Source organism: Phalangium opilio, unplaced genomic scaffold (genome assembly GCF_054372755.1).
Source record: "Phalangium opilio isolate 3A_F unplaced genomic scaffold, DU_Popi_V2 ptg000040l_1, whole genome shotgun sequence".
Classification (NCBI taxonomy): domain Eukaryota; kingdom Metazoa; phylum Arthropoda; class Arachnida; order Opiliones; family Phalangiidae; genus Phalangium; species Phalangium opilio.
In genome coordinates this window covers 1,230,124-1,243,733 of record NW_028324164.1, presented here as the reverse complement: position 1 = coordinate 1,243,733, position 13,610 = coordinate 1,230,124, and the positions used below count along the sequence as shown (strand labels likewise).

The window sequence follows — 13,610 nt, the reverse complement described above, 5'->3', positions numbered from 1 at the left end:
GATTGCAAATTGAAAGTCAGCCTAGGCCTAGTCTAGAATCTAGATTCATAAGCAGACGACTGTTCAGTAAAAACTATCCATTGACTCAATTCAGTTCAGTTTGTTATGCGACCGATTCGTCCAAAAGGGGTAACATATCGGACTGACAAGTCAGGTAGTGTGAACGGTGAACCTGGATCGAAGCTGACCTGACAAGGAGTCTGGAAGACTAGTCAGCTGACTAAAGTTGGATAGTGTGAACGCGCCATCAGAAGATTCTAAATTCGCAACGTCTTCTTGCGTTGTCAGTCCGGGATACGTTAATCCTAGTGCTAGCGTTTGTTCAAACGTAGAACTTTCACCCGAAACTGTTGTTCTCGTTTCCTCCGAACCAATTTGCAAAAACCTTGAAGAGGAAATCATTGAACAAGATGATGAAAATATCTTGGTTTATAAACAACTTTGGATATCCAATATAGAAGTTGTTGACTCGTTCGAAAATGCCAGTGAAAAAATCGAAAATTGTTTGCCATCTCTTTACAATGCCGCTGTGACCCAAGCATCACCCCGCGCATTATAACACGAACCACCACGTTCATTTCATACAGTTTTAGCCTTAGTCGAATCCATCGAAGTCACCACCACCCACTGGTTCTCCAGTCAACCGCTTTGAAAATCTGAAACAATCCATCTCCATTATCTCAAAAATCGCTAGTTTCTAATGCTTCGCCCGTTGAAGAAATCGCAACAACTCAGGAGAAAAATGTACGGGCGATATTCCATATTCCCAAGAAACGAGCGTTTAATCTTGCCAATGCCAAAACCTGGACCAACGCAGGTTCTCGTAAGAGACGAATTGCACGTAAATACCCTTACCGCGGTTATCGCTAACTCCGCTCTTTCGCCAATGGACACTAGCCAAGCCGCTATAACTGACACTGTAGTAAGCATTCAGTTAAATAGGCTTTGTTCGCCTCCACCTACTACGACTCCTAAGAGTCCCGTTAGTAGGACGACTGTGCCTAGTGTCTCAACAGCGCCTATAAAGAAAGTTTCCTTGTCGGAGTATCGATTGAGAATGTAAGAAAATGTTAGCAAGATTGGCGGTAGTGGTATCAATAAAAATAACGATGGTTCAACGGACGATGGTGATAGTTGCAAAATGTTTCCCAATTTACAATCGTCTTCGACATTTTCATTGGCACTTTTCTTCTCAGATAGTGCATCTCCAATTTTGAAGAGGCAACTTCCTTCACTGTTAAAAACACGAGTCCAATCACTGTCCAAATTTGCCCAAAGTAATCCCAGTTTTCCGAAAACATATATACAAAGGCCACGTGATGTTGCCGAGAAGGGACTTGTGGGCTACGCTTGTTCCCTGTGCCCCATCCTCAAGTACACCCGGGCTGTGGAGACGCCAACCCCAGAAGCGGAAATATTTGGTGAAGGATAGTGACAGCATTTGTGATAAAACCCTTATTAATAAGCACATCATTGTTTGTGAAAATAACATTGCCAATAATAGCTCGATTCTTAGAACTTCTACCGTTGTTAACCCTTCCACGGATTAATCGAGTGATGTATGTTTGATACCACCACAAAATGCGCGCGAATCTTGTTCAAAGTGAAGAAATGTTGAGCCTTGGAGAAAGAAGGCCTTACTTGGTTCAACTACTTCCCATCTCTTCCGCGTTGTTAGAAATTCAAACCGTAGCCGAAATTGTAGTCGTGTCAGAAGATTCTAAATTCGGAACGTCTTCTTGCGTTGTCAGTCCGGGATACGTTAATCCTAGTGCTAGCGTTTGTTCAAACGTAGAACCCTTACCGCGGTTATCGCTAACTCCGCTCTTTTGCCAATGGACACTAGCCAAGCCCCTAAAACCTACACTGTAGTAAGCATTCAGTTAAATAGGCTTTGTTCGCCTCCACCTACTACGACTCCTAAGAGTCCCGTTAGTAGGACGACCGTGCCTAGTTTCTCAACAGCGCCTATAAAGAAAGTTTCCTTGTCGGAGTATCGATTGAGAATGTAAGAAAATGTTAGCAAGATTGGCGGTAGTGGTATCAATAAAAATAACGATGGTTCAACGGACGATGGTGATAGTTGCAAAATGTTTCCCAATTTACAATCGTCTTCGACATTTTCATTGGCACTTTTCTTCTCAGATAGTGCATCTCCAATTTTGAAGAGGCAACTTCCTTCACTGTTAAAAACACGAGTCCAATCACTGTCCAAATTTGCCCAAAGTAATCCCAGTTTTCCGAAAACATATATACAAAGGCCACGTGATGTTGCCGAGAAGGGACTTGTGGGCTACGCTTGTTCCCTGTGCCCCATCCTCAAGTACACCCGGGCTGTGGAGACGCCAACCCCAGAAGCGGCAATATTTGGTGAAGGATAGTGACAGCATTTGTGATAAAACCCTTATTAATAAGCACATCATTGTTTGTGAAAATAACATTGCCAATAATAGCTCGATTCTTAGAACTTCTACCGTTGTTAACCCTTCCACGGATAAATCGAGTGATGTATGTTTGATACCACCACAAAATGCGCGCGAATCTTGTTCAAAGTGAAGAAATGTTGAGCCTTGGAGAAAGAAGGCCTTACTTGGTTCAACTACTTCCCATCGCTTCCGCGTTGTTAGAAATTCAAACCGTAGCCGAAATTGCAGTTGTGTCAGAAGATTCTAAATTCGCAACGTCTTCTTGCGTTGTCATTCCGGGATACGTTAATCCTAGTGCTAGCGTTTGTTCAAACGTAGAACCCTTACCGCGGTTATCGCTAACTCCGCTCTTTTGCCAATGGACACTAGCCAAGCCCCTAAAACTGACACTGTAGTAAGCATTCAGTTAAATAGGCTTTGTTCGCCTCCACCTACTACGACTCCTAAGAGTCCCGTTAGTAGGACGACCGTGCCTAGTGTCTCAACAGCGCCTATAAAGAAAGTTTCCTTGTCGGAGTATCGATTGAGAATGTAAGAAAATGTTAGCAAGATTGGCGGTAGTGGTATCAATAAAAATAACGATGGTTCAACGGACGATGGTGATAGTTGCAAAATGTTTCCCATTTTACAATCGTCTTCGACATTTTCATTGGCACTTTTCTTCTCAGATAGTGCATCTCCAATTTTGAAGAGGCAACTTCCTTCACTGTTAAAAACACGAGTCCAATCACTGTCCAAATTTGCCCAAAGTAATCCCAGTTTTCCGAAAACATATATACAAAGGCCACGTGATGTTGCCGAGAAGGGACTTGTGGGCTACGCTTGTTCCCTGTGCCCCATCCTCAAGTACACCCGGGCTGTGGAGACGCCAACCCCAGAAGCGGCAATATTTGGTGAAGGATAGTGACAGCATTTGTGATAAAACCCTTATTAATAAGCAAATCATTGTTTGTGAAAATAACATTGCCAATAATAGCTCGATTCTTAGAACTTCTACCGTTGTTAACCCTTCCACGGATTAATCGAGTGATGTATGTTTGATACCACCACAAAATGCGCGCGAATCTTGTTCAAAGTGAAGAAATGTTGAGCCTTGGAGAAAGAAGGCCTTACTTGGTTCAACTACTTCCCATCTCTTCCGCGTTGTTAGAAATTCAAACCGTAGCCGAAATTGCAGTTGTGTCAGAAGATTCTAAATTCGCAACGTCTTCTTGCGTTGTCATTCCGGGATACGTTAATCCTAGTGCTAGCGTTTGTTCAAACGTAGAACCCTTACCGCGGTTATCGCTAACTCCGCTCTTTTGCCAATGGACACTAGCCAAGCCCCTAAAACTGACACTGTAGTAAGCATTCAGTTAAATAGGCTTTGTTCGCCTCCACCTACTACGACTCCTAAGAGTCCCGTTAGTAGGACGACCGTGCCTAGTGTCTCAACAGCGCCTATAAAGAAAGTTTCCTTGTCGGATTATCGATTGAGAATGTAAGAAAATGTTAGCAAGATTGGCGGTAGTGGTATCAATAAAAATATCGATGGTTCAACGGACGATGGTGATAGTTGCAAAATGTTTCCCAATTAACAATCGTCTTCGACATTTTCATTGGCACTTTTCTTCTCAGATAGTGCATCTCCAATTTTGAAGAGGCAACTTCCTTCACTGTTAAAAACACGAGTCCAATCACTGTCCAAATTTGCCCAAAGTAATCCAAGTTTTCCGAAAACATATTTACAAAGGCCACGTGATGTTGCCGAGAAGGGACATGGGGTGTGGGCTACGCTTGTTCCCTGTGCCCTATCCTCAAGTACACCCGGGCTGTCTACTTGGATTTATCCAGTGGAGACGTTAACCCCAGAAGTGGATATATTTGGTGAAGGATAGTGATAGGATTTGTGATAAACCCCTATTAATAAGCACATCATTGTTTGTGAAAATAACATCGCAAATAATAGCTCGATTCTTAGAACTATTGGCTTAACCAAGATTTTATAAAGTTTACAAGTTTCTACGTGTTAAATCAATTAAGACCGAATTTTTATTAGAACTCTAAACGCTTATTTATCCCACAATTTAAATGACGAAACATTGCTTTGACGACTACCAATTTAAAGGTGGAGGAGAAAAACATGGACAAATGGTGTACTGCGGTTTTTGCGAAAACTGGTTTCATACTGTATGTATAATTACAAAAATAGTTGCAGGATCGTCCACGAGAGCGGCCGTGTTAGACGCAACCCTGGAGAAATGGGCGTTGAAGAGTGTCGCGATTTCAGCGGGATCGGTGGTAAGGGTCCCGTCTGGGCGGAGAAGCTCCATTATCGCGAACTTGCACTTACGCTTGCTGTTTACTTGAGCGTAGAAGGCTTTGGGGTTGGAGGTGATTTCCGAGGCCAATCGAGCCTCGAGCTTCCGCTTGACTTTGCGCTGAGCGCGGTGGAGAGCGTTGCGAGCTCATTGAAAGGCCGAGTAGGCCTGGTTCAGGAGGGCCGGGCTGGCTTGGCGACGTTTAAGTCGAACAAAGCGACGGTACGTGACACGCTTACTCACAAAAGATTGGTTCGATTGAGCTACGGCGGGAGGCGTGTACCGTCGAACCGAACGAAACGGCACAAAGAGAGAGACACCGCGGTCGAGAAGCGACACGAAGTTGGTCCAGCACTCGTCTACCGATCGCGATGAGAAGACGGTGGTCCAGTCGACTTGCATTAGGAAGTCATTAAAAGCAACGTAGTCGCCTTTAAAGTAATCGCGAAGGAGGCGGGGCCTCGTGGGTTGCGGACAGGAGCAAAAGGACACCTTGAGTAAGAGCACATCGTGATCACTCTTTCCCACGCCAGGGAGGTTCTGAATGTCAAACACCAGGTCGGGGTCCGTATTAAGGGCCAAGTCAAGGGTTCCCGGAGTACCGTTGGGGCCACCCTGGCGGGTCGGGTTTTTGAGTGGCTGGCAGAAGTGGTGATCCATGGTGGCTTCCAAGAAGGCCCTTGCATGAGGGCACGCGCCAATCTCAAGGGAATACGTTGTCCAGTTGATGTGACGATAATTAAAGTCACCCAAAATGATTGAGCCCAAATCCCGCGAGGAGCAGTAGTCACTGATGGACTGCAGCGCTACCAGAGTCGGAGTGTGGTTGTCGTAGGACGTTGAACGGTAAATGACGCATACCAGGAGGGCCGATGCCCCATTTCCGGACAAGACTGTTAAAATATCGAGGCCAAGGTCAACAGACAAGCGGGACCAAGTGACTAGATCAAAGAGCGGGACCGCGCGTGACGTGTATAGGTCCGAGACATAGAGAGCCACGCCCCCACCATTAGTAGGGGCAAGTCGTTCGTGGCGAAAGAAGGCAAACGAAGGGATCGATTCTTCACAGTCCAAGGTTTCTGGCTTCAGCCAGGTTTCGGTGAGGGCCACGAAGCTAACCTTATGGCGACGGACAAGGGTGGCGAGTTCGTCAAAGACGTACTGACTGTTCATACTTCGTACGTTGGATAAGAGCGCGACCGCATGACCTGGGGATGCAGGGCTGGGATGGAAAGAGCACGCGTTTGGAAATAGGCGGTGATCTGACACAGTTGGGACGGCAGCGACAGCGGGCGCGAGGGCGGACGTTGATGGAGTTGGCGAAAGATGCGACGGTAGCAAGTTGAGAGTGGTAGAAACGGAGGGCTGGGGGTCAGAGCTGGCAGATGAGACAGGAGGTGAGCGCGCTACGTCTACCGGCGAAAACGCGGGGCGATGGACGCAAACCCTTCAGCCCATAGTTATCAATCAAGGTAACTCGCTAAGAAACTTACAATATTTCTTCCCCCCCTTCCAATGGTTTGGTGGTAGAACCATGCTTCTATGCTCAAAGATACCGCCGCGCATACCATAGAGACACGTGGAGTGTATATATTTTATATTATTTACGACTATTGTTAGTTGACCGTAAAACCCTATAAAAAGCTATGAATTCATACTGCCGCTTTAGAGACAAGTGTAACGGGGAATTTTAGAAATAATATTTTTTTTATAAAAATGGTATAGATTTTAGTCCCTAAATATATCATTACTAGCAGAAAATATATATACGGTATATATTAAACTGTATATTCATAGTTTAACAGTTGTTTTGGACACAAATATCTGGTCTCATCAAACACTAATTGTTGGAGATGAAATGAGCATTACTATTGGATCGGAATATGATTAAAAATCATTTAATGAAAAACACACCGAATTATATATATATATATTAAATGTATATATATATATATTAAATGTATGTTACTCAAAATTTCCCCATAAACACACCCATTGTACATCGGTCTTACCACTTTATTGGGAAATAATACATTACTTGTATTTGCAATTATTATTACACCGCCGACAACCCCCACGGCCTCGAGGCCGACCGACTCGAGGACGTTCGTTGCCATCTACTCGTCCAATTGCCCTAGGCCAATTTGCCCGCCGGCCGCTCGGCCGGCCAACAGCTCTCCGTATTGGATGCTGCACGTCGTTGGCTGGGAGTTGTTGCCTAAATTCCTCCGCCGCTGGGTCTACTTCCTCTCGCGCTTGGCGCTGAATAAATTCAGCGGCGGCTTGCTGGTTTAATTCCGGGCCAGCAGGGGCCTGGTTTGCTTGAGGATGGCGCGCTGGTGCTCGATCAATTGGGCGCCGCCCACTTCTTGCCCCATGGCGTTGATTTCCAAGCCCTGTTTCCGGTACTCCGTAAAAAATATTCATTGTTACGTTGCAATTATCGGTTATAGAGAATAGTTTTTCCATATTGTTGACTAGATTTTGAAATAAAGACATTTATTATTTCGGTATTAACCTTTGTTTTACTTCAGGACTATTTTCACATTAATGGAGGCTGATTTTAATAGAGAAAAATATTAAAGGGACTGAAAAACAGGCTGAAGAAAAGGGTAAGACCATGGTAAGTTTCATCCTGTATTGCTTACATACCTAGGAGGATTCATACCATTTACATAAGGAGGCCTGGTTTTAGACTCATTCAGTGAGTCAGGCCTCCTTCCGTAACACCTTAAGCCTGGCCTCCCGTGTAAATGGTATGAATCGTCCTAGTCTGTAAACTATGTATAAACTGAGGCTGCACTATCCCTTTAAATTTTAGGCGGTGCAAAAATTGGAAAAATTAGGGTGCCATAGCCGAGGGTAGAGTATGGAATTGGCTAGACCGAGCACGGATAACTCATAAGTTCATAAGATATGTTCACCATAAGTTTTTAACTGGAGTTTGTCATGAAGTGACAACGCAGGTTGTGGATTCTCATAAAGCGAATATACGCCTATTGAGGCGCTGTCAAAGGCTTAGTACAGACTATATAGGACCTAGATGGAAGTCCTGTCCTGAAACATTAACCACCGGGTGTAGGCCTTCAATTCTCGCTTACGACGTTCTCGAACTAGCTCTCAGTTGTCTCTCAGTATAGCATAACGAAGTAGTGTCATACTTATGGAATATATCACTTATAAACTTATAGGAGCATTATAGTGTATATATGGACGGCACGCGACTTTCTCGAGAAAATTTCTTGTTTCCGCGTTTCCGAAGCCCATTAAATATAAAAAAGGCTGAAGGGGGGAAGGAGTGCCTGCAAGTTTTGGTCACCATCAAGCTGTTGCGTCCGTTCGTCGCTCGCCGGCGCTGCCGGGCGCCCCGTTTCTAGCGACTTCCTTCCGTTTCGGAGAATATACCGACCCCAAAAACTTTCTCTACATAATATTCTCAAAAAAACAGGCAACATTTGCATGGAAAACTTGAGAAACGAATCATTAAGCTCTTACTACCCTATAATATAACGGCAAGTTTTCAATAGGAAATGTTACTAAGGCCAAGGTTAAACCTACCATACTCGAAAAACTTTATAAATTAACTTAAACTGCAGTATATTTTAATCCCGAAGAAAAATTAACCATAGGGTAATAGCGTGTGAAGTTCTTTTTAAAAATAATTCAAAAGTCTCGAATATATTTGGTTTTAAAATAAACTAAACATATCTACTAAACAATGAATGAACAATATCCATCATCGGTACCGCGTTTTTATGTCAACAATAAAACTAAGCTATTAATAAATAATACGAATCTCCTAATTTATTTAAATTGCATGATATGGCTTACTCATATTGAAATATCACCTGGTCTACCCTAAGGTAACCCCATAGCTTGATTGAAATGATAACCCCCTGCTGGAAACCATGAATTGAAGGGCGTATTTATAACTTTAGAAGTCATAAGAGCACTGCACCCTAATCTGGGACAGACAAACGGATTACCTATAATCAAGAAGTGATTTCTAGTTTATTAGGGAGAATGTATAAGATGTCTAATTATTCGCGCGCCATAGTCCCATTTATTTTTCCAGTTAGAGTGATAAAGTTGTTTCGAATGCTCTATGTTTATGTTTTAATCCGTAAGGGTTCGATTTAAATCCTGTTTAAATATTCTAATTTATCACGTCTGTTTAAAAAATCTGTTCGATATAATTAACCGCTAGTAAATTAAAGATACTCATGTTTTAGATAATAAAGTTTGTAACCGATTTGCTTAAAAAGCTGAGGTTTACAGAGTAAGAAATTATGAGACAAAATTAGGTGGCAAAAATTTATTATACCAGGTTCTGGTTAGGTTAGTTTATACATAGAAAAATATTAATTATGGGGCTAGTTAATTTTAGTATTATCAAAAGTGGATGAGAGGAAAAGTATGAAAATGGCCAAAAGTCGCGAGTCATCAGAGTTTCGCCGTAGTGGACCGTTTTATTGGCGTAGCTATACTGGGACTGTTCACTCCCTTAAGATAAGTCTTGTGTTAATTCGCGGTTACGTGGTTACCGTCGTCTGCTATTGTATAATCTCGGTAATTTAGCTATAGCGCGAGCAGCTTGCGTCGTGATGCGCGTGATCGAGTGGGCTATGGTTAAACCAAGGAGCATAAATGTCTCCATCACCTGTCCCAAAGGTCAAGCGTATCAATTCAATAGTAGGTCAGGCACGGCCATTGCAGGTATTGCCAATAATGCTCAATCCATAGCTATTCAACCAGCAGAAAAACATGTAAATATTTAAAGGAAAAGTTATTAGTCTTTTCAGTAGCTGTTACATGGATTTCTAAGTTCCGATTTATTTAAGGTGTCCTTTACAATTGATCAAAGTCCCGTTACAAAAGATCAAGTTTGTTTGACAACGCAACAGTTAACTCCTGAAAATCGCGAATTTATCGAAGCTAAACATACTGCTTTGATAAAATTGTCAAAAGCCGATGACGAAATTTATAGGCTTATGGAACAACTTAAAGATTACGAACAATTGAAAGAAAAATTTGTGGTTTACGAAAAAGAAATGTTTGAAAAGGAACAAAAAAACCAGGAGTTAAGAACTGAACTCCAGGAAAATCAGGCGTTTTTAAGTACGCTGAAAGAAAATTTCCAGGATCAAAATAATATCTTCGAGATTAAAGATTCCAAGTTGGATAAAATTGTTAGTTAGCTAAGTGAAGAAATATGTACTCTGAACAAAACAAATATCGTTAAAGATGAAAAGATTGAACAGTACAAAATGCAATTGGAACAGGAAGTTCAAGAAAAAACGTCTTGGTTCAATACTTATCATTCGTTGAAAAAAACTTCAGATTGCCTTACTGAAAGCGTTCAGAATGAAGAAGCCAAATTTAGGGACGAAATTAATTCTTTAAGACCAATTGTTGCCGAAAATGTCGAAAATATTGCGCAGTTAAAATCGCAAGCCATCGAGACTGAGGTGCAGCTTCGAACAAAGCAGTCTTCGCTTCGTGACTTTGATCGGCAAAATACCTCGCTCAAGGCTCTAATTGTCAAACTGTATGAAGAAAATCATTCATTAAAAGAGGAACTTGATCTCGATAATGAAAAAATTGAACAGATGAAAACTAAGGTCGTCAAACATTATTTAGAACTTCGTGAAAAGCAGTCATCATTCGACGCGTTGAAAGAATCATCGGAATGTCAAATTACTAAACTCCAGGAAGAAGTTTGCCAAATTATCGATGAAAGACATTTACTAAAACAATCCGTTGAGTTCAAGGACAAAGAAATTGAGCAATTGAAAAGTCGTGTCATCAATAATGAGATTGAACTTCGAGAAAAGCTGTCTTCCTTCGATACATTGAAACAATCTTTGGAATGCCAAATTTTAAGCTCGAGAACGAAGTTTCCCAAATCAATGATGAAAGACATTTACTAGAACAAACCGTTAGAGCTCAAGGACAAAGAAATTGAGCAATTGAAAACTCGTGTCTTCGACAATGAGATTGAACTACGGGAAAAGCTGTCTTTCTTCGATACGTTGAAACAATCTTTGGATTGCCAAATTTTAACCCTTGAAGAAGAAGTTACCAAAATTAACGATGAAAGAAATTTACTAAAACAAAGCGTTGAACTAAAGGACGAAAAAATTGAGCAGTTAAAAACTCGGGTCATCAACACTGAAATTGAACTTCGAGAAAAGCAGTCGTCTTTCGATGTGTTGAAAGAATCGATTAAAGAACAAATCGTCAAACACAATGACACTGCATCTAGCCTGCATAACGAAATTCTTACTTTAATGCAAGTTAAGAGCTGTGCTTCGGTGGAATGGTTTCTTCTAAATCCATGCTGAGAACTTGTTATCAGCTGGTATTCGTCAAGATGCTTCCATATTGAGGTCGTTAGTATATGTTCCAGTAATTTACATGGCATACTTGTGAGGGATATAGGTCGGTAGTTTGTAGTGTCCTTCCTGTTTCCTGATTTGTAAATTCGGACGACATTTGCCGTTTGCCAATCAAGTGGGACCGTACCCGTATCTAATGACAGTTGATAAAGTTTGGTTAGTGCCGGTGCTAGTGCTACAGAGCAATTTTTTAGTAGCACAGGTGGTATGTCATCAGGTTCCTGGCTTTTGTGCGGGCAAAGTCCCTTGAGAAGTTTAAGCACCCCTGACTCCGTTACCATGATAGTCAGCATCGGAGGAGCTCTATTTGGTAGCAAGGGTACTGGATCAGTGTCATCTCGGTTATGCACCGATGTGAAGTGCCGACCAAGGAGTTCGGCTCTGTTTTTGGCAGGGAGTAGGGTACCCGGTTTGTGACTCGGGATTGGTAAGACACTAGAGCGGATAGACTTCTCCGGTCGGACAAGTTTAAAAAATTTGCGTCTTCCTGGGTTTTGTGTTAGGAGGTTTTTGTAGTATGTGGTTCTACTTGCTTTCAGCAATTGTTTTTGTTTCCTTCGGGTGTCTCGAAACAAATTCCATTTATCAGCTGAGTTCGTCTTCTTGGCTTGAGAGTACTGGCGTTTAAGTCTCTTTGATTGTAGTTTCATTGTTCTATCTATCCATGGAACGTGGTTTCTTACAGTGAGAGGTCTTCTGGGAGTAAACTTTTCAATAGCCTTGTAGATGCTATTTTTAATAGCCTCCCAGGCGTCATTTACAGATACACTTGGTCCAGCAAATATGTCAGGCAAAGTTTCATTTAAATAATTTGTCATAGCATTAAAATCTGATTTATGGTAAAGTAAGCGGGTCCCTGGCTTGCGCATCTTGGGAGCCTTGTCCAACATGTGTATTTTGCAGGTTACAATTTCATGGTCAGTAATCCCGGGTAGAATCCTTACATCCGAAATGGCAGTAGGATGAGTTACAAATAGTAAATCTAAGATATTACCTCCAGAGGGGCAAGGTCTTGTTGGTTCGGATACAAGTTGCGTAAGCCCCTCTTCCAAAGAAGCGTGGAGAAGTTCCCTCTGAAACTGCGAGGTTGTTGTCTGTTTTTCCCAGTCTATATCTGGGCAATTAAAATCGCCTCCATTGATGATTCGAGATCTTGGGTAGTTTTCACGTAAGGAGCTAATGTTTTCCATTAACTGTGTATCATTATTAGGTGGGCGATAAACACAGGAGATGATGACTGAGTTTTGTCCTGAGTTTATTTGGACGGTTAGTGCTTCCAAGGGTGCCGGGGCTATGCTTATTTGTTCAGACTTTATAGATTCATGCACTGCTATGGCTACTCCACCACCATGAGTGTTACGGTCCTTTCTGAAGACTTTGAAGTTCGGAGGAAATATTCCCACATTCGATATTGAGGGACTTAGATGAGTTTCAGATAACATTAGTATATGGGTATTTATTAATTGACAAGCTGTGATTATCTCATGATGGTTTGATGAGAGAGAGCGAGCGTTCGTGTAGAAGAAGGTGAGATCTCTCACGCTCAGTCACTGGTCAGTGTCTGCTTCTTTCCGGATATGGGTTGGCGTAGGCTTTGGTTCTTTGTAGTAGTCTACTACGACCCTTTGTGGCCAGGTTTCCGGGGAGAGAAAGGCTTTCAGGTCTTTCCTGAGTATCTTTACTCTGAATGACTAGGCAACGCTGTATTCTGGTGGTGTCAATCCATCGATATCAATAGCAGTTATGAACTTTTCTTCTAGATGCAGTTGAACGGTTTGACATGTGATACTTTCAGCTAATCGCCCAAGAAACATAAGTATTGAATCAGGAGCAACAAACGTATCTCCATCTTCTAATATGCCTACACCCCGAGTAGGTTCCACTGGGGCATCTTTTTCTTGGTGTTTCCTCGTAATGGTGCAATTTGTTCCTATTGGCCACAGGGCGGGCGATAGTATTTCAGGTATCTTGTATCTTGGAGCCCTGAAGAAAAAACCTTTCCAATTTCGTTGGTCCTTGGGTATATAATCGTTGATATGCCTTACGTAGTGAATTTCTTTGGAGGCTAAGTATTTCACAAAAGTTTGTCTAGAAGTTTCCTTATTCCAATAATATGTATAGAATTCTATGAGTTCTTCACTAGGGGCAAGACATGACGAGCTTGGAGTCTCATCTGATCCAAAAACACGATTGTGTTTTTTTCCTTAGCTTTCGGTGCATACTAGCTGTACTTTGCTGATTCCTTTTTGATGTGGTTTGTGCTCGTGCAGTAGTTGGTAGGGTTTCCGAGGACCTGTCTGCTGCTGTGGATATTTGTTCAATTTCCGGATTTACCAGGGTAGTGTAGGGCCTAGGCCTGAACCTTGGGGCTCCGGGATTATTGATTTGATTACCCCACTGTATAGGGCCATTTGTTGGGCCTTTGTCTCTTCCAGTAGATGTAAATGGATCGCTGAAGGCAAAAGGAATTGCCCCGGTGTCTTATA

General features: G+C 42.3%; 1 protein-coding gene across 1 annotated transcript; it reads right to left on the bottom strand.

The window, feature by feature from the left end:
• Nucleotides 1-10,672: 10,672 nt before the first annotated feature.
• Nucleotides 10,673-12,566, bottom strand: LOC149679998 (uncharacterized). The gene is made up of 2 exons (XM_089834724.1): nucleotides 11,153-12,566; nucleotides 10,673-10,791 (listed from the first exon to the last, which is right to left on the bottom strand). The coding sequence occupies exons 1-2, from the start codon at nucleotides 12,564-12,566 to the stop codon at nucleotides 10,673-10,675; spliced, it is 1,533 nt and encodes a 510-aa protein (XP_089690850.1).
• Between the last annotated feature and the right edge of the window lie 1,044 nt (nucleotides 12,567-13,610).

Bases quoted from the DNA above. Each gene is read 5' to 3' on its own strand.
- LOC149679998 (XM_089834724.1), bottom strand. From the start codon at position 12,566: ATGTTATCTGAAACTCATCTAAGTCCCTCAATATCGAATGTGGGAATA. The intron at 10,792-11,152 runs GTATGCCATGTA...TTCTTCTTCAAG, and splicing joins CCGACCTATATCCCTCACAA to GGTTAAAATTTGGCAATCCA.